The sequence below is a fragment of the Elephantulus edwardii genome, unplaced genomic scaffold (assembly GCF_000299155.1).
Source record: "Elephantulus edwardii isolate Elephantulus edwardi_28Jun2011 unplaced genomic scaffold, EleEdw1.0 scaffold00013, whole genome shotgun sequence".
Lineage (NCBI taxonomy): Eukaryota > Metazoa > Chordata > Mammalia > Macroscelidea > Macroscelididae > Elephantulus > Elephantulus edwardii.
In genome coordinates, this window is record NW_006399763.1 from 8009935 (window position 1) to 8031013 (window position 21079).

Genomic DNA, 21079 nt, shown 5'->3' on the forward strand with positions numbered 1-21079 from the left:
TAAGTCATGATTTGGCCCAAGTCTGCCTCATCACTTTGTTCAGGACAACAGTAATATTTTTGTAATGTACACTGAACAGACTACCGCACATACTGACACCATGAACACTAGATAGTCTTTGACTCTTCCTCTTTCCAAGCATAATGTATTTTTTCAAGGACTGACTGCTCCTGAAAGCCTGTCTAATGTATGTGAGAGGGAATTTTACCATCTTTGCCTCTAAGAAGAACCTTTGTTATACTTCCTCCAAGACAGACTTGTTTGTTCTTTTGGCAGCCCATGAGATATTCAGTAATCTCTAACACCAAACTCAAAGACATCAATTCTTTTTAAGTTTTCCATATTCATTGTCTAACTTTCAGGTGTATGGGAAGCAGTTGAAAATGCCATGACTTGGATTGGCCCACTTTAGTTTTTAAACTGATATCCTTAGTTGTTAGCACTTTTTTTTTTTAAGTTTTCATGGTTTATTTAGCACAAATAAATAATGTGCAAACAAGCTTTCTATTAATTTTCTTCGCTGTGCAGTCTGGCATTGGGATTGGTGACTCTAATGGCCAGCCGGGCTGCTCTTTCCACAATGGCTTTGCCGTTCTTGGAGGAAACATTGTGCGCAGTAAGATTTGTTGCACATCAGTAGCACCTCCAGCTCCTTGACACTGTGGACTAGGAATTTGCGGAAGCCACTGGGCATCATGTGCTTTGTCTTCTTGTTGCTCCTGTAACCAGTGTTGGGCATCAAGATCTGGCCCTTAAATCTTCTCCGAACCCTGCTGTCGATGCCTCTGGGCTTGCGCCAATTACACTTAATTTTGACATAACGGTCTGACTGGTGGCGGATGAATTTCTTGGTCCTCTTTTTTGACGATCTTTGGCTTCACCAGGGGTCTCAGGGTAGCCATTATGCCAGTGGCAGATGACAGCCACCTCTGTAGAAAACTCGGAAGGAGAGAGTTGTTAGCACTTTTTGAGAGGTCCTTGACAGCTGATTTCCCCACTGCAACACATCTTTTGATTTCTTGACTTCCGTTACCATGAGTGTTGATTGTGGATCAAAGTAAAATGAAATTGTTGACAACTTCAGTCTTTCCTCCATCTATCATGATGTTGCCAATTGGTTCAGTGGTGAGGATTTTTGTTTTCTTGATGTTGAGAAGTAATCATTATTGAAAGCCATAGTCCTTGATCTTTTTGAGTATGTGCTTTAAATCATCTTCACATTCAACAAGCAAAGTCAAGTCATCTGCCTAACTTAGGAGTCTTCTTTGAGCGTGATGCCCCATTTTCTTCATAAAGTCTAGCTTCTTAGATTTGTTCATTGTACAGAATGACTAGGTTTGGAAATAGGTTGAAGTTCTGATGCACACCTTTTTAAATTTTTACACTTTGAAATGTCCCCTTTGTTTCTGGCAACTGCTTCTTGGTTTTGCATGAGCACAATTAAGTGTTCTGGAATGCCTGTGATTTTCAGTGTTATCCGTAATGTTTTATGATTTACATACAGTCAGATGCCTTTGCATTATCAACAAAACACAAACATCTTTTTGATATTCTATTTTCAGTCAAGGTCCATTTGACATTAGCAATGGTATTGGGATAGTAAGGATACTGTTTGGAATTTCCACATGCTGTTGGATCGTCTCTTTTGGGAATGAGAACAACTATGGATCACTTTGAGTCAGTTGGTCAGGTCTTCCAAATTCCATGGCATAGCTTAGTGGGAACATCAAGGCAGCATCTGTTTGTTGAAACACTTCAGTTAGTATTCCATCAATTCTTGTGGCCTAATTACAAAATTATTTTTATTCCACAAGCTCTACAATAGATGTCAGTGTATAAAGGTACCTTATAAAAGATATGGTTGTAGAAATGATATTTTTAAAATGAAACATAATAACTATGTAAACACTTGAGCTTAATTCTCAAATTTTAGAGTTGAATAGGGAGTTAATATATAATTTGTCATCAATCTTATGAAAATATGCCATAAGAGGAATTAGTCTTTCTGCTTTTTCTGGTAGTCAGCCTTATGCATCAAAATTGTCTGATTTCTACTAATTCAAAACCAATATTCTTAAAGTGTTAGGATGCTTTGAAAAAAAAAATTGTCTGATTTCCCACAAGTGAAGAGGTTAACAAGAAACACTTGTGTTTCCATGCCATTGCACATGTTGTTGTTGAGTGCTACTGAGTCAAGCACGACTCTTAGTGACCCTATGAACAAAAGACCTGAAGCTTTTCCATAACTATCATTGTTTCTCAAAGTTCATGTTTCTCCAGAGGCATGTTGTTTAGGAAGTGGATGCCACTGCTGTACTCACCGTGAATTGGTGCTTAACTCCACAGTAGTTAGAAACATTTTTTTGCTGTGAAGAACATTGATACTTATGAATATAGACTAAGTTTTAGTTTCTGCTATATTGTTTGTTTTTATGTTGAGGTACAAATGGTTTTTCCTTCTTGTGAAAGTTGAGATAACAATTTATTCATAATCTGAAAACACATTATTTCAGAAAAATATAAGTGAACGTCATATAGCATACTGTTCACCATTTTAGTGCGTACAGGCCGCTGGTATTCATTGTATTCACGGTACACAGTCACCAGTCACCCCATGAAAAACTTGGTACCCATAAACAGTCATTCTCTATCTTCCTTCATCTTCTCGTTACCACTGATGGTTTCTGTCTCTATGATTTGCCTTTTCTGAGAATATCACATAAAATGAATCATATATAATCTTTTTCATCTTCTTTTTTAAAATAGCTTGTTTTTTGAGGTTCATCCAAATAAAAACTTGCAGTAATACTCAATTCTTTTTTTATAACTTGGTAGTATTTCTTTGTATGTGTATAACACAGTCTGCTTGTTTAGGTTGTTTTAGTACTTTGGCTTTTATTAATAAATTTCTGAAAATGTTATATTTTCATGTAATACCATACATTTCTAAAATGTGTAACATTTATGTAACATAGGGTCGCTATGAGTCGCAAGCGACTCGACGGCACATAACAACAACAACAACAATATAGGAAGTGTTGTTCTTGTTGAGTACTGTTGAAATGGAACCTACCCATAGCTGATGCTTTTAGTGGGTTTTCAGGGGTGGTAAGTCACATGGGAAGCAATTGCTCATCTTTTTCATGTATAGGAGCGGGTGGGTTCAAACTACTTACCTTTGGGCTCGCAGGACAATTCCTTACCACCAAGCCACCAAATCTCCCTCTTTAATTATTCCCTTATCTCAGCTTCTGTCTGAATTGCCAGGTTTTACTTATACGTCACTACAGCTGATTTTCCTTTGCTGTGAATCCTGTATTTAAAATTTGTCTCTGTTCTCATATTTCTTTCTCGTTGATCAGTGCTTTTGCTCTTTTTGTGATCATGTACAGAGAAGAGGATGAACATGACAATGCTATCTGCCACCTTGATTTAGCTCTCACATTGTAAACAAACCTCCTTTTTATGATCTGTTTAGTGCCCATTTCTTTTAAATTTTGTACCTTTTGTTAGTTAGATTTTGCTGTTTAAAAAGGACCCCGAACATATTGTTGAAATCTAATGTTCCTAAGGAAAAGTAGGCTATTATGTGCTCAGAGAAAAATAGATAGGCTGGATAAGCTTTGTTCAGATGTGAGCTTTAGTGCTATCAGCTTTAAATTCAATGTTAATAAATCAACCACATACTGTAAATAAGGTGTTTTGAAACAGATATGTGATTGAAACAAGGTTCTGTGTTGACCTATTAATGGTGATTATACTCACAGATTGATCTCTGGTGGCATAGTGGTTATAGAGTTGTCCTGCCAACCCAAAGGTGAGTGAATTGGATCCAAAACCTTCTCCCAGGTTGAAAGATGTGCAGTCTTCCCCCATGCAGCTTACAATTTCTGAAAACCTGCTGGATGATCAGCGAGGAGCCGTTTCTGACTCAATGACAATACAGGGGTGGCTAGAAAAATAGGCATGCTTTTGTTGTTAGCAAGTGCTGCCAAGTTGACAACTACTCATAGTGACCCTATGAACAACAGAGGTGAATCCTGTCCTATCAATGCACCATCCTTGACATCCTGGAGCTGTGCCGCAGACACTATCTCAGTTTATCGTATCATGGAGGGTCGTCTTCTCATTTATTTAAACTCCAGCTTTCCAAGCATGATGTCCCCCTCCAAGGAATAGCCTCTCCTAACAGCATGGTCAAAGTATATGAGGTGAAGCTTGATCATCCTTGCTGTCCTTTACTGACTTCACAGTAGAGAACTGTTCTTGTCAAAGTATTGGTTACACAAAACCAGTTCCTAAGTGGGGACATATCCCCCGTAACTCTCTCTGCTCATCTCAAGACCAGTTTTCCTGCTTTGCTGGGTCCAAAATCTCATGTGATAGCTCACAGACCACACAGAACACATGTTGGGAAGTCAAAAGGCTATAATCCATATTATTAGCAGAATACAGTCAGGACAGCTTCTAAAATGTGCTTGCAGGCACCTCAGCCATGAGCCTCACGGCTTTAGACCAGTGCTACAAAGTTCTCAGTAGTGCCAGTATTGGCTTGCCAACCCCTCATACCCCAGGTTGTTCAACAAACTTAAGCAAAAGCTCTTACTTAGCTCCAGTTTCAATGATGTAACAGTCCGAAGTCGCCATCTCTCTCTGTCTCATGTCAGGTCTGTTTCTCTGCTTGACTCTTGGTCCTGTAGCCTCTCTTGCTTACGTTCTGGCAGTGAGGTTTTTTCTCTTTTTCACCAGCAATGAGGAGGCCTCTCCTTCTGCGGCTGGGTTGCTCAATTTAATGGAAAGACTAGCCAGTCCCCTTGTGGGTAGGCTAGCACACCCTATTTGCCTATTTCCACCTCAGGGCAAAGTCAAGTGATGGCTAGGAAAGTCATATCGAAAGATAAATTCCACACTTGCCTTGAAGCAGCCCTCTGGTTTGTACTTTTTCCAAGACATGTCTCTTTATTCTTTTGGCAGTCCATGAAATATTCTGCTCCATTACCACAATTCAAAGACATTGTTCTCCTTTTTTTCTTTATTCATTGTTCGACTTTCAAATGCATAGCAGGTTGTTGGAAAGACTATGACTTGAACCAGGCACACCTCAGTCTTTAAACTGACACCATTGCTCTTCAAGGTGGTCTCTGACAGCAGATTTTTCCCAGTGTAGTACATCTCCTGGTCTCTCTACTGCTAGTACTAAGGGTGTTGATTGTGGATCCAAGAAAAATGGAATCATTAACAATTTAAATTTTTTCCCCTATCGTGATGCTGTCTTTTGGCCCAGTGGTGAGAATTTTTCCTTTCTTGATGTTGAGATGTAATCCATCTTGAAGATGGCAGTCCTTAATCCTCTGTAGCAAGTGCTTCAAATCCTCCTCACTTTCAGCAAGCAGGGTTATGTCATATAGTTGCAGGTTGATGATTAGTCTTCCTCCAGTCCTGTTGTCATACACTTTTTTCTTTTACTTGTTTATTTATAAAATTCTGATACAAATTCAAACAAATTTTTTCAATTTCCCTCACCCCCCCAATCAAATTGTACAATCCAATGATTAATCCCCTCCTCCTCCTGTACATCCTCCTCCTTCTGCTTCCAGCCTCTCCCACCCCTCCTGGATCTTTGCACTCATTCTACAATATTGGTCTTATACAATATTTGTACTTGTGGGACTGAGTTAGTTCACTCAACATAATGCTTTCCAGTCCCTCCCAAGTTAGGTAATAATTTACAAAGTTATTGCTCAGTCCAGCCTCTTTCTTGATTTGCAAAGCATACAGATTGAATAAGTATGGAGAAAGGATACAGCTTTGATGCATAGCTTTCCTGATTTTTGTTTCATGAGCCATTTGAGAGATGGAAACTTCCTACTGGTAATTCATAAGGCAGTTAAAGAGCTCTGGTTGTGTGTTAGGTGACAGACTCACTGCTAACCAAAAGCTTGCAGCCGGAGCCCTTCACCCTTTCTGGGAGAAAGAGGAAGCAGTCTGCTTCCCGACACTTTACAGCATTGGAAACCCTGTGGGCAATTCTTCTCCCTCCTATAGAGGTCACAAGGAGTTGGAGCCCATTGCATGGCAGCAGGAGGTGGACAGTATTTGATGAATATTATTACTACTTCTTGCCTCATTCCTCTTTGGAGATTGTACACTCACAGTTTTTAAGTCACCAGTCAAAAAGGGAAAAGCAATAATTAAAAGGCTTAAGTTGACCTTCACTTTTAAAATGGGAACTCAAATGCATGTTCTTTTTGAAAGCTGCCCTTGCCACTTGCCCTCAGATTAAGGGAATTATGTAGTTTTTAGTAATAGTGTTACATTTTTTGAACATTATATTATGATTTGGTTATAAGTTTACAGGGCACGTTGGTTTCCCACTTAACAGTTTATATACCTTTTTTTTTCCTCTCTCTCCCTGATACCTCTTGCCATCCTGCCAGTGTGACACCCCCCTGCCCAGTTCTTCCTTGAGTTCCCTGTTTACACTCATGTTTCTCTGTGGCTCCTCCCTGCTCGTCTTTATAAAAGCAGATCTTACTCTTCTGGTTTCCTACTATTGATTGTTCTGAGGATCACGCTTCTTACAGGTCTTACAGTTCACTTTATAAACCCTGTCTACAGTTTGCTTGAGAGGTGACTTCTGAGAATAGGCTTTGTTCCAGATTTGAAGGCTGGCTGGTCGGTCTAGCCTCAAGTGTTCCATCATCTTTATCAGACCAGGAAATCTGGTTATTTTTTATGGGTTTTTTTTGTAGAATTTTGTTCCATATTTTTCTCGTAATCAGAGGTTTTATTTCTGATCCCTTTCAGAGCAGTGTGGGAACCCCTAATTCTTCAAGGTCTTAGGCTAGTAGATGCTTTGGTTCTAGTGGTTCTTGTGGTTATTTTGGACTAATTGTTTCCTTAAGTCTCTGATTTTCAATCAAATTGATGATATCTGATAGCAATTCATAAGCTTTTAAGATCCCTGTCATTACTCACCGAAGTAGAATATAGAACATTATCTTTATGGACTGAATTGCGCCTATTGACCTAGATGTTACCTTGTACTGTGTTCCAAAGCCCTCACATCATTTCCGCTTATTTGGTTATGGTGAAGAAGTTACAACTTTACCCCTGAATTCTCTACTTTATGTGGACATATTTGTATTATATACAATCACATAAGTAGAAATTTCCTCTGTTAAACCTATTGCAGATGTGATGTGTTACATATTGAGCTGCTAACAGACAGGGCAGTGGTTCAGGTTCACCAGCTTCTCCAGAGAAGAAAGTTGGGCCAAGGCCTTTCATGAAGATATGTAGCCTATGAAACCCAGTGGAAGGCTGCTGTAGTTCTGAACTGACTTGATGGCGGTGGGTATGCCTATTTATGATTGTGGGTCTACTCCCATATGTCATCCTACACCTGTTCTGCATTAATATCTACCTGCTTATGTGTCCATGTACAAGCTGTGCTATTACTGAGTTTGCCGAGTATTTATGTAATGGTATTTACTTTGTTTCCTTTTACAGTTGTGTATCTCCCAGTGTCTTTTTATGCCTTCTCGTTTTGGGCTGACCTTCCCCTTTTGCCCCCTTACTCTTTCCCCAAGTTTTTTACTTAGTGATTTCCCCTCCCTTTCCTCCTCTCCCCGGTAGCCATCAATGAGTGTTTCTTTTTGCATAGAAACCTTTTCTGGACTGCTTTATAATTTGACAAACCAAACTAACTGCTATCAAGTAGGTGCCCACAAAGTTTTCTCTATTGGATTTTGAAGACTCTAAATCTTTATGATAGGAGACTGTCCATCTTCCTCCTTCTGAGGTTGGTAGATTCAAACCAATAACCTGTTAGCATCCCTGATACATTATATACAGTGCTGCTAGAGCTCCTTTTGTCATTCTTTTAAAAAGATAGTGATCTCATAAATGTTTGTTCTTTTTTGATTGGCTTGTTTTACTCAGCATACTGTCTTCAGGGTTCATTCATGCCAGTGAGATTTTTTTTTTATTGATTATTTTTCTGTACTATTACAAAGTATTCCATTGTATTTATGTACCATGGTTTGTTTATCCACTTACTTGTTGAGAAGTACTTCCAGTTGTATCCATTAATATCCTTTTGTGAATAACAGTATGATGAACATGACCAATACAGCATTTATCTACTTGTACCATGGCTCTTCTGTCTTTAGGATATGTACCCAGCAGTTGAGTTGCTGTATCATATAATAACTATTTTTCTAGCTTTTAAAGGAAATGTGCCACAGCATTTTCTATAGTGGTTTTACTATTTTATTGTCTCACCAATAGAACATGAGTGTTCCAGTCTTCTGACACATCTGTCAACATTCATTGTTTCTGGATTGTTTTTTTAACTTACTCTTCTTGCTAGTATGATAAGATATTTCATTATTGATTTGATTTTCATCTCTTATAAGGAGTTCCATTTCCAACCCTAGCCACTTGGTTCAAATGCACTAATTGCTTCTTGGGCAGTGTTTTTCCATGTTGTTTACTGCCTCTGCATACCTGCTAGGAGTCAGCTATGAGTTGTTTCCATCTCAGTGGTACAGAACAGCAGCAGAAACAAGCTCTGGTGGTCTGGTGGGTACTACTAGAATCCACCAGCTCCTCTGCAGGAGAAAGACTGATAGTTTCCTCCTGTGCAGTTTGCCACCTCTGAAAATTCACGAGAGGGTCACCTATGAGTCAATTCTGGCTCAGCAGTATGTGAGAAAAATACCTACTAATCACATGCATTTCTTCATATATGTGTTGGCTGTCTGAAAGTTTTCTGTGGTGAACTGTTGCCAATATTTTAATTGAATTGTTTGCCTTTTTGTTGTTGAGGTGTAAAAAGCTTTTTATAATTTTTAGAAGTTATTTCCTTGTCAGATATGTCACTGCCAGTTTTCTCCCAGTCTGTAGATACTCTTTTTATTCATTTGAAGAAGTCTTCTGATGCACATAAGTGCTAAGCTTTTGAAGGTCTCATAATAGAATTTTATGTAGTAATATTATTATTATGTTTTATAATACCTCTATTGTGGTAGAAGTTATTTGGAAAAAAGTAAATGAATACATTTGATGGTGTGGATAACAAGAAACTCTGGCTAACTCTGAGAAGAATGGGAATCCCGGAACACTTGATTGTGCTTATGTGAAACCTATACTTGAACCAGGAGACAGTAGTTGGAACAGAGCAAGGAAACACTGCATGGTTCAAAATAGGGAAGGGTGTACACCAAGGATGTGTCCTATCTCCATACTGTTTCAATCTATATGTGGAACAGATCATCTGGGAGGCTGGGCTCTGTAAGGAGGAATGTGACATCAGGATTGGAGGAAGACTCATCAACAACCTATGTTATGCAGATGACACAATCTTGCTGAAACTGAAGAGGGCCAGAGGCATTTGCTGCAGAAAGTCCAGGACTTTCAATATGGATTGAAGCCCAACATCAAGAAAACAAAGATTCTCACTGCTGAGCTGATTGGCAGCATCACAGTAGATGGTGAAGAGATTGAAATTGTGAACAGCTTCAGTTTGTCTGGCTCCACAGTCAACACTCTTGGTACTAGCAGCCAGAAAATAAAAAGATTAATTGCATTGGGAAAGTCTGCTGTCAGGGACCGTTCCAGGGTACTGAAGAGCAATGATGTCAGTCTGAAGACTAAGGTGTGCTTGATCCAGGCCATGGCCTTCACAGTTATTTGCTATGCATCAGAAACCTGTACAGTGACTAGGGACAATAGAAGAATTCATGCCTTTGAGCTGTGGTGTTGGAGAAGAATATTGAATATACCATGAACTGCTAGGAGAACATATAGGTTTGTTTGTTCTGGAGAGGATGAAATCAGGCTGTTCCTTGGAGGCAAAGATTCTGAAGCTACATCTGATATAATTTGGGCATGTTGTGTGGAGGGACCAGTCCTTGTAGAGGACCATCATGCTTGGGAGGGTCTAGGGATGGTGCAAGAGAGGAAGACTCTGGATGAGATAGTGACTAGGGAAATGGGGGTAGGTGTGTCAGAGACAGTAATGTTGGCTCAGGATAGAGCAGAATTCAGAACTATTGTTTAAAGGGTCGTTATGAGTCACAAGCAACTCAACTGCACATAACAACAAAACCAAAATAAGACATTTTCATTTGTTTCTTAAATGTCTGAAAGTTGGACACTGAATAAGGATGAGAGAAGAATTGTTATCTTTGAATTGTGATATTGGAGAAGAGTATTTAATATCAATAGACTTCCAAAAGAACAAAGAAATCTGTCTTGCAGTGTACCCCTTAGAGAAAAAGATGGTGAAACTTCATCTCACATACTTTGAATGTGTTATCTGGAGGGATCTTTCCTGGGTCAGTGAAAGACAAAGATCTTCAACAGGATGAACTGACATAGTAACTGTAACAATGGGCTCAAGTGAAACAGAGATGGTAAGGATGTTACAAGATAGGACAAGATTCGTATTTATTGTTCATAGAGCTACTGTGAGGTGAAGTTGACATCCTGGCATCTAACAGTAAAAACAACTAATAATTCTGCTTCTTCTATAAAGACATATTGATTAGATAACGTCAGTTATCTCTTTAAAAATTATTATACCTGGATGGGCTGCAGCTTCCAGTGCGTTTGCCTTGGGCTGTAGGCGGCGCGCATGGGGTGGGGGGTAATTCTCCTCAAGGCGGGTTCCTATAGGGGCCTGTGCGGCCTTTTGTAACTGGAACGGGGATGGCGCAAAAACGGCAAACCTGAGGGGCAACCCCAACCACTTAGTGTGAGGTCCTGCCGCTTTCGCAGTCAGGATCCTTTTTCGGCCCTAGAGCATGCAAACGCCCCTGCGGCGTGGACCCCTCGAGTGGAATGGTCGCTGAGGCCCAAGACGTTGAACTTCTGCATGCTCTGTGAAAGGAACTGGGGACCCTCGACGGACCCCCAGCCCTTCTCGCTCCAGGCACCATCCTGCATGGTGAGAAGACAGCATCGGCCCGGAAGCGCATGGCAAATGTGCAATACCGGAATGTCTGTGCCCGCTGCCGATGATGCTGTTCCAAGTACCTCCCAGATTCCTGCTTCAGAACAAGAGACCCTCGTTAGACCAAAACCATTGCTTTTGAAGTTGTTAAAATCTGTTGGTGCACAAAAAGACACCTATACTATGAAAGAGGTTCTATTTTATCTAGGCCAATATATTATGTCTAAGCGATTAGATGATGAAAAACAACAACATATGGTATATTGTTCAAATGATCTTCTAGGGGATCTGTTTGGTGAGCCAAGCTTCTCTGTAAAAGACCATAGGAAAATCTATACAATGATCTACAGAAATTTGATAGTAGTCAATCAGCAGGAACCATTGGATTCTGGCACATCTGTGAGTGAAAATAGGTGTCATCTTGAAGACAGGAGTGATCAAAAGGACTCTGTGTAAGAGTTACAGGAAGAGAAACCATCATCTTCCAATTTGATTTCTAGACCAACTACCTCATCTAGGAGGAGAGCAAGAAGTGAGACAGAACTAAATTCAAATGAACTGTCCAGTGAAGTACAAGGAAAACGGCACAGATCTGACAATGTTTCCCTTTCCTTCGATGAAAGTGTCGCACTGTGTGTCATAAGGGAGATATGTTGTGAAAGAAGCAGCAGCAGTGAGTCAACAGAAATGCCGTCAAATCCGAATCTTGATGGTGGTGAAGGTGAACATTCTACTAATTGGTTAGAGCAGGAATCAGTTTCAGATCAATTCAGTGTAGAATTTGAAGTTGAATCTATTGATTCAGAAGATTATAACCTTAGTGAAGAAGGACAGGAACTCTCGGATGAAGATGGTGAGGTTTATCGAGTTACTGTGTATCAAGCAGAAGAGAGTGATACAGATTCATTTGAAGATGACCCTGAAATTTCATTAGCTGACTATTGGAAATGTACTTCATGCAATGAAATGAATCCCCCTCTTCCACCACATTGTAATAGACGTTGGGCACTTCGTGAGAATTGGTTTAATGAAGATAAAAGGAAAGACAAAGAGGAAATGCTTGAGAGTAACAAACTAGAAAGCACAGCACAGAAAGAAGAAGGTTTTGATGTTCCTGATTGTAAAAAGACTACAGTGACTGACTCCAAAGAGTCAGATGTTGAGGAAAATGATGATAACATCACACAGGCCTCCCACTCTTAAGAAAGTGAGGACTATTCCCAGCCATCAACTTCCAGTAGCCATTTGAGCAGCCAAGATGTCAAAGAATTTGAGAAGGAAGATACCCAAAGCAAAGAAGAAAGTGTGAAAAGTGACTTCTCGCCCTGTTGCCACTGAACCTTGTGTGATTTGCCAAGATCGACCTAAAAATGGTTGCATTGTCCATGGCAAAACAGGACATCTTATGGCGTGCTTTACATGTGCAAAGAAACTAAAAAAAAGAATCAAGCCCTGTCCAGTATGTAGGCAGCCAATTCAAATGATCGTGTTAACTTATTTTCTCTAGTTGACTTGTCTGCACAAGTAGAATGTTTTGGAATAAAAACATTCAGCCATGTATGAACAGAAAAAAAAATTATTATACCTTGAATTTGTTTCTTTCTCTATGTCGTGTCTCCAATTTTTGGCTTATTTCCTTGTTTTGGAGAATTTTATCTACTGAGAGTATGAGTTGAAAACATTTTTAAAAATACAGCTTATAATCATAGAGATGCAAATAAAACCAACTATGGGATATCATTACTGGTGTCAGATGATCCTGACTGAAATCAGAGAATACCAGAAGAATGTCTATTGTGATTTATTAACTATGCAAATGCATTTGATTGTGTAGATCATAACAAATTATGGTTAACATTAAGAAGAATGAGAATCACGGAACACTTAATTGTGCTAAGTGAAAGCTGTACCTAAAACAAAGGCTGTTGTGGGAACAAAGCAAGGGAATACTACAAGGTTTAAAATTAAGAAAGGTGTGCATCAGGGTTTATCTTCTGAGTGTCTCTCACACTCCTGTACCTCTTTTTATTCATCTCAACAACAGTGTTACTGATTTACCAGCTATAAAAATCAATACAATAACTTACAGATCACATGGAACCGTTTTGGAAAAGTCAAAAGGTTATAATCAAGGTTAGTAGCAGTATACAGTCAGAACAGCTTCTGAAATGTGCTCATGAGTACCTCAACCTTGAGCCTTATGGCTTAAGGTCAGTGTTACAAAGTTCCCAGTCCTGCATGTATAGTCTCTCTGTCCCAGTTCTCCAAAAAACTTGGACAAAAGGCTCTTAGTTCTGGTGCAGTGGCATAGCAATCCTGAAGCCTGCTCTGTCTCCTATCAGGCCACTGCTGTTGCAGTTCTAAGTCTAGTTGGCGCAAGAATATCTCATGTTAAAGGGCAAATTCTGCATGTCTGCTTCTTTGCTAGTGGTGATATTTTCTCCTTCTGCTACTGGATCCACTCAATTTAGTGGCAAGACTAGCCAATTCCTTTATGGATTGAGGAGACTAGCCAGTCCCCCTGTGGGTAGGCTAACATGCCCTTTTCATATATTTCTGCCAGTGTACATGGCAGTGTCAGACTCAATGGCTAGGAAAGCCATTTGGACACTGAACTCAACACAGTCGTTTGTATACATTTTGTTTCTTTCATATACATTGTGTTTTATATAATCACTTTTATACAGTCATCATAATCATGGTTGTATTCGTGTATGTTTTGTTTTACACAATAATTTCTGTACATTTTGTTTTATTTAAATTAGTTTTGATCTTTGACTTTTTTCCTGTTTCATCAAGTCCCCATTGCACCTTACCTCTTCTTTCACATTCCCTTGTCTGCCCACTAATTTCTGCTGTCTTAGTGATTTCCTCTTGTTTCTTCCTCACTCCTTCTCCCCTTCCCTTTTGAATATTTAAACATATATTCTTCTGTTTGCTAATTGCAATAGCCATATTGTTCTTATCTTGATTCTGCTCAGTTTAATCCTCCCTTGTCTTGGTCTGTATAATATTCTTTTGCTTCTGTTCTATTTCTGTACTACCCCTAACTTCCCCTCAGTTACTGTCCTATTTTCACAGTAGTGGTCTTATGCAAGTATTTGTCCATTTGTGACTGAGTTCTTTCATTCAACATAATGCTCTCTAGATTCTTCCATGTTGTGCTATATTTTATGAACACTTCATTGTTCTGTAGTGCTTTGTAGTAGTATTCCACAGTTTCTCTAACCGTTTGCTGATGGACAATCTGGGTTGTTTCAGTTTTCTTGATAATGTAAATAATGTTGCTATGAACAATATACATATCTTCATTTGTGTCTTACCACTGATTTCCTTTGGGTATATTCCTAGCAATGGAATAGCTGGAGCATATATTTCTGCGTTCAGCTTTTTGAGGAAATGTCAAACTTCCTTCCATAGTGGTTGTCCCATTTTACAGTCCTACCAGCAGTGTAAGAGAGTTCCAATTCTTTCTGCATCCTCTCTAACATTTATTGTATGCTGACTTGTTAAACTTTGCTACTGCTGCTGGAGTGAGAAGTTATTTTGTTGTTGGTTTGTTTTATATAGTGTGTTTTTTACATTACTTTTAAAAATTCATATATCGTTTTGATTTCCTTCTCTCTGATTGCCAGTGATTTGAATATTTCCTCATGTGCTTTTGGCTGTCCAGATGTTCTATTTTGTGACAGGTCTTTTCATGTCTTTTGTCCATTTTATAATTAGATAATCAGTTATTTTCTTGTACAGGCCATGTGGTATTCTGTAAACTTAGGTTGAAAAATGACTGAGGTTGACGGAAGAAGAAGAAATTGTTTGTAATATAGTTTTGGAAAAGAATATTGAATATTCCAGGGATTGCCAAAAGAAAAAACAAATCTGTCTTGGGAAAGTGTAGCCAGGTTGCTCCATAGAAGCAAAGGTGATTAACCTTAATCTCACACACTTTGGACATCTTGTCAGGATGGTTCAGTCTTTGCAAGAAACATCATCCTTGAAAACGTAGAGGGTCAGTGAAAATGAAGACCCTTAATGAGTTGGATTAACATAGTGACTCTAGAAATGGTTTGAGCATGTCAGAAATTGTGAAGATGATGCAGGATATGTGAAGGTTCATATCTATTGTTCACGTGGTCACTATGATTTGGAATGGACCTGATGACATCTGACAACAACAATAGCAGCAATTCCTTATGTATTGTGTAGTATTTGAGAGATTTTAAAAAGTTACCATGAATTTGAATTTGTCCAACTGGTAAACTTGCTACTAAAACACTCAATTTTTAAAGGTTCAAGTTAGAAAAATAACTTTCCTTACAAAAGACTGATTTAGGTATTAATAATGTAATTGCTTATATCTGTTCTTATATAACCCATTGCTGTCAAGTCAATTCTGATTGATAGCAATCATATAGGACAGAGTAGAACTACCTTCAACCATATAGGACAGAGTAGAGCTACCTTATAAGATTTCTGAGCTCTGATTATCCTTGTGGAAGCAGACAGCTATACCAGGATGACTGGTGGGTTCAAAGGCTGACCTCCTAGTAGCCAAGTGCTTAACCATTGTGCTACCAGGGCTCCTCTTGTTCTTACATGCTTAGATGGGTTAAAATTGTGATTTTTCTATCTTTTAAGTGCGGTTTCTCTAACTTTATTTTTGTTTCTTTTTTTCCCTAGACAGTACAGTGCTTGCTAGACAGTGGCGCTGATATTAACAGACCAAATGTATCAGGAGCTACTCCATTGTACTTTGCATGCAGGTATGGATTTTGTGTTTTCAGATGTTTCTGTTAAAGAAAGGTCTCTATCTACCAACTTTATAAACAGAAACATTGTTGTATCTTATTTGCTTTGCATTCAAGTGCTTAGTAAATGTTTTTGAGTTAATCACTATATGGCACATCAGAAAATATGTAAAACAATGCTGTGTATAGTAGTTAATACAATATAAGTATATAGTAATATTACATAGAATGTTGAAATAGGATATTTTTTATTTAGTCTGATTATAGGAATGTGGTGAAAGAATGGGAGCTCTAGTGGCCTAGACCATAAGGAATTTTGATGTTAACCAAAAGGCCACGCCATCTGAGAATATGCATTCACTAACTTTTCCATGTGAAAGAGGAATGCTACTCTCATGCGATTTACAGACTTGGAAAATGAACTGATGGCAAGGAGTTTGAGGGGGGTTTTTTTTGTTTTTTTTTTTTTTTTTGGTTGTACTAATTTTAGGTTTTATACCTACTTTTTACTTTTCTACAAGTAGATACTCAATTTTACCAGCACCTTTTGTTAAAGAGAATATCTTTCCCTCTACTTTCTGATTTCATCTCTTTGCCAAAGACCATGTAATATCCAGCTAAATGGATAATGCAGTTCTGTTCCATTGCTCTGTGACACTGTGCTGATACCAACCTCTTTTGATTATTGGGGTAGTGTTTTAGGTTTTGAAATCAGGAAGTGTAAGGATTCTACTTTGCTTTTCTTCGTTGGTGGCATTTTGCTTATCTGAGGTCTCTCTCTTTTCTGTAGAAATTGATGGTTACTTTGTTCATGTCATTGTACCATATTGCATTATGTCTGTAACACTTTTGATAATACTGTCATTTTCACAGTGTTAAGTCTTCCAATCCATGAATATGGTGTATTTCTTCATTTATGAAGTACTCTGCATTCCTCAATTTTTAAGTTTTATTTTAGTAAACATTAGGTCTCAGTGAATGAGATATGTTTAGACTTGAAATCAGAAAATAATATTTTGCCATTATAAAACCTTGTTAGAAATGGAACATGGTCTCCTTTGCAAGCAGACATTTCTTTATACTTGTGATATGTAGATGTGGTTACACATTAAGAGAATAAAAGACGCCCAATGTATTGTACTCAATAAATGTAAGAAAAAAGAATATGGGAACCAGAACCAGTTAAAATTAGACAGATAGATTATAGAGTCTGAGTTAAAAGGTGAAACTAAATATGAGTTATTGTTTAAGTATGTTGGAAATAGCTCATCATGACATATTCAAGAGTCAACTACATAAATTATTTTTTTGGTTTTGAATATTACAGTTCAAAGACTGTAAGATGTACGAGAAAGAGTATTAAGTTTTTTATATAGGATTCAAATCCCAGTTATCAGCTTGTGGACTTTCAGTCATTTCTTGACCTCTGAACCTTTGTTTGTTCCTTGGTGAAGTGGATATGCTGATATCTGCCTCATGGAAGTATATTACTGTGTTGTTGTTGAGGGACCCGAACCTATGAACAGAAGGCCTGAAGCATTTCTATAACCATCATCATTTATCAAAGTTCATAGAGTTTCCAGAGGCGTGCTGTTTAGGAAATGGATGCCACTCCTGCTTCCAGCATGGAAGTATGATGAGAATGAATTGAGGTGGCTTATGGAAAACATCCTGCAGAACCTTCCACACTTAGTAATGGAAGTGCATACCAAGTGCCCTTAAACTTTAGCTAATGGTATTGCTCTCATTCCATTTTATAACTCTTCACTATTATCTTAAGAATGGAGTCTTCTCCCACGATGCAGGCATTGCCTTTCCCTCATTATATTACTTGGGAGCACTTTTTACTAATGTATTGCTTCTGTGATTGAGTAAATTTTTAGCTTAATTTTGCCCTAAAATGATGACAGAAAGTATTTTCCATGAAGTTTTTCTCTGTCTACTCTGGATCATTTTTAAGCTAGTCTTCTAACTTCACAATGATTTGTCAAAGACAAGTCTAGTAGTGTCACTTAAGTTTCTTGAAATGAAGCTGTTTCACTGATAAGGAAATCTAGATAAGGAAGCTTATCTAGATTTTGTTTTATGATCCACATAATATTTTCACAGATTCCACATTATTATTCAGGCTTGTATAGCATCAGAAAGCTTGATAAATTACTTATGTCTCTCTTATCTGCCTGGTTTACTGCTTCTTTTCCAGAGATTAGATTAGTTTGAAAGATTGTGCTGGCTGTGACCTTGCCTGCTAGTTGATCTTGTGATGTTCCCCACTTTAAGTGCACAAACATTGTAACTTCTTAAAAAAAAATCTCATGTTCAGTAGAGAATAGGAAATGATTCCTCACCACTGCTGTTTTCAGGCACTTTTGTTTTCAAATCTTTTATAAGACAAATAACTTCCAGCCTACAAATTGGTTTTATAATCAGTCATTATGCTCCTTATTGTTTAACTGAGTTCCTCAAGTAAAGATTTATGATAAATTTCAAGAATTTCCTGTATCTCCAGTTATCTTTTATTCTGTTTGTAAAAGCGAGCTTAATTGGAGTTGTGCTGTTGTTAGGTGCCATTGAGTTGTGTATGACTCTTAGTGACCTTGTGAACAACAGATCTGAACCCTCCCCTATCCTGCACCATCCTTATCATCCAAGACACACTTAAGCCTATTCCTGCAGTCACTGTATTAATACATCACACTGAGGGGCTTCTCTTTCGCTGACCCACCACCTTTCTAAACATGACCCTTTTCCAAGGAATAGCCTCTCCTAACAGTATGTCCAAAGTATGTAAGAAAAACCTTTGTCATTCTTGCCTCCAGAGAACATTCTTTCTCCACTTTTCCCAAGACATACCTGTTTATTTTTTTAGAAGTCCATGGTATATTCAGTACTCTTCTCTAACACCACATTGAAAGGAATCAGTTCTTCTATCATCATTGTTCATTGTCAAGCTCATAGTAGGTGATTGGAAGAACAGTGGCTTAAATCAGGTCATTTGAATCCATCAGAACGATGGACAATTTGTACACTCTGAAAACCCAGGATCACCTGTGAGTTGGTTTTGACTTGATGTCAGTGAGTTGTGTTTTGTTGAATTCAGTAGAGTCAGAAAGGGAGAGGATTCTAAACATAGAATTAAGGTTATGGTCAAACTACTAAAAATTAGAGAACTCAGAATCATATTAGTTGTATGAAATAACACATAAGCTCAAAATTACTTAAAATTGTAAACTCAGAACAGGACAGGATCTTTTGAAAATAGGGTATCTTTGTTCCATACACATTTAAAACAAATATAATTATATTTACCATAATCTTCTCCTGTGTGATTAGCTACCTGTGAAAACCTGCTGGAGGAGCAGGTATGGGTTGGTTCCAACTTAATGGCACTCAACAATAACAACATTCTAGTATAGTGTACATTTCAGTCAAGTTTTCAAAGCAGGAGGGATCCAGAGATAGGAAATGGAGGTGTAGAAGAAATCAGTTGTAAATGCTTTAGAATCCACTGTGATTTTTTTGTGATTAAATCTTTGACCAACTTCTTTATTTGCATATACTATCGTCCTGGAAAGGGTTAAACCGGGTGGCTCCTTGGAGGCAAGGATTCTGAGGCTCCGTCTAACATACTTTGGACATGTTGTGAGGAGAGACTGGTCCTTGGAGAAGGACATCATTCTTGGGAGGGTGGAGGGATGGCACAAGAGGGGAAGGCCCTCTATGAGGTGGATTGATTCAGTGACTGGGGTAGTTGGGATGGGAGTGTCAGAGACAGTGCGATTGGCACAGGACAGAGCAGAGTTTAGAGCTGTTGTACATAGGGTCGCTATGAGTCGCAGGTGACTCGACGGCACATAACAACAACAACAACAACAACCACCACCACCTTGATATTTCCTTGGATTAGATGACTGTGTCAATCAGTATTAAATGATAACTTGGATTGTAAAAAGTAATTATTCACTGAGTAAATTTTACCTGTAATAACAAATATAGTCAAGCTACCTGGTGACATAGTGTATAGCAGGTTGGGCTGTAACCAGAAGAGCAGCAGTTTGAATTGACTTGGAGCTCTATGGGGAAGAGATGAGCTGTGTCTCTCTGTCAAGATTAACAGCCACAGAACACAGAAGTCTGATGGAAGGTCGCTGTGAGTCAGAATCAGTTCCACAGCATGGATTTGATTTTGGTTTTTTGTAGTAACATTCTTTGTCTACCTTTAATAACTAATAGAAAGCATATTTTCCCCATAAAATATTTTAGGCACCTTGAGTAATATTTTATATATTAAACCCCACTCCAGTTCACTGCCATAGAGTCGCTTCCCACTCATAGCTACTCTCTGTGAATTTCAGGCTGTAAAACAGGAGAACACTGCCAGTCTTTCTCCTGAAGGGCTACTGGTAGAGTCAGACTGCCTTTTCTTGATAAAAACACTTGACAAAATTAAAATAAAAGGAAATTCCCTAACATAATTAAGAATGTGTGTGTGTGTATGTTGTTGTTGTTAATTGCCTTTGAGTTGAGCATGACTCACAGCCACCCTGTGAACAAAAGGCCTGAAGCCCCTCTACAACCATTGACATTTATCAAAGTTCATAGTCTCCAGAGGCATGTTATTTAAGAAATGGATGCCACTCCTGCATAATACGTTATTGTTGTTATGTGCCATTGAGTCTCCTGTGATGTACAGCAGCTCTGAATTCCTCCCAGTCAGTCCTGAGCCAGTTTTAGTAACTCCAACACACCAACCGTTATTGCTCCAGTTACTGTATCAATCCATCTCATCCATGTCTTCCTTTCCTGCGCTGTCCCTCCACCCTTCTGAGCCTGATGTCTTTCTCCAAAGACTGATTTCTCCTGGCCACAGTGCCCAGAGTAAGTGAGGCAGAACTTCAAAATCCTAGCCTCCAAGGAGAGACTTAGTTTCACCTTCTCCAAGACAGACTTACTTGTTTTCTTGGCAGTCCATGTTATGTTCACGACTCTTCTCCAGCACCACAACTCGAAGGCATCTATTCTTCTGTCATCCTTAGTCATTGTCCAACTCTCTGAAGAATAACAAGTAATTGAGAAGATCGTGGCCTGTATTAGGTGCACCTTTGTATATAGACTGACATAATTTCTCTTCAGCACTCAGGAGAGGTCCATGACAGCAGATTTTCCCAATGCAATTTGTCTTTTGATTTCATGACTGCTTCTGTTAAGAGTGTTGATTATGGATCCAAGCAAGCTGTAATTGCTATCGACCTCAATCTCTTCTCCATCTAATATGATGCTGCCAACTGGCCCAGTGATGAGAATCTTTGTCTTCTTGATGTTGAGTTTCAATCTGTATTGAAGATTACAGTACTTGACTTTTTGCAGCAAG

At 38.6% G+C, this 21079-nt stretch overlaps 1 protein-coding gene and 1 pseudogene across 1 annotated transcript in view; both read left to right on the plus strand.

Annotated features, from left to right (window-relative positions):
* The window catches only part of HACE1 (HECT domain and ankyrin repeat containing E3 ubiquitin protein ligase 1), a 148632-nt gene that overhangs the window by 51941 nt on the left and 75612 nt on the right, over positions 1-21079 (plus strand). The window contains exon 7 of the mRNA XM_006881186.1: positions 15641-15723. Within this exon, the coding sequence (XP_006881248.1) occupies positions 15641-15723 (83 nt within the window). The remainder of the gene's footprint in view (positions 1-15640; positions 15724-21079) is intronic.
* On the plus strand, positions 10991-12467 carry LOC102866392 (annotated as a pseudogene).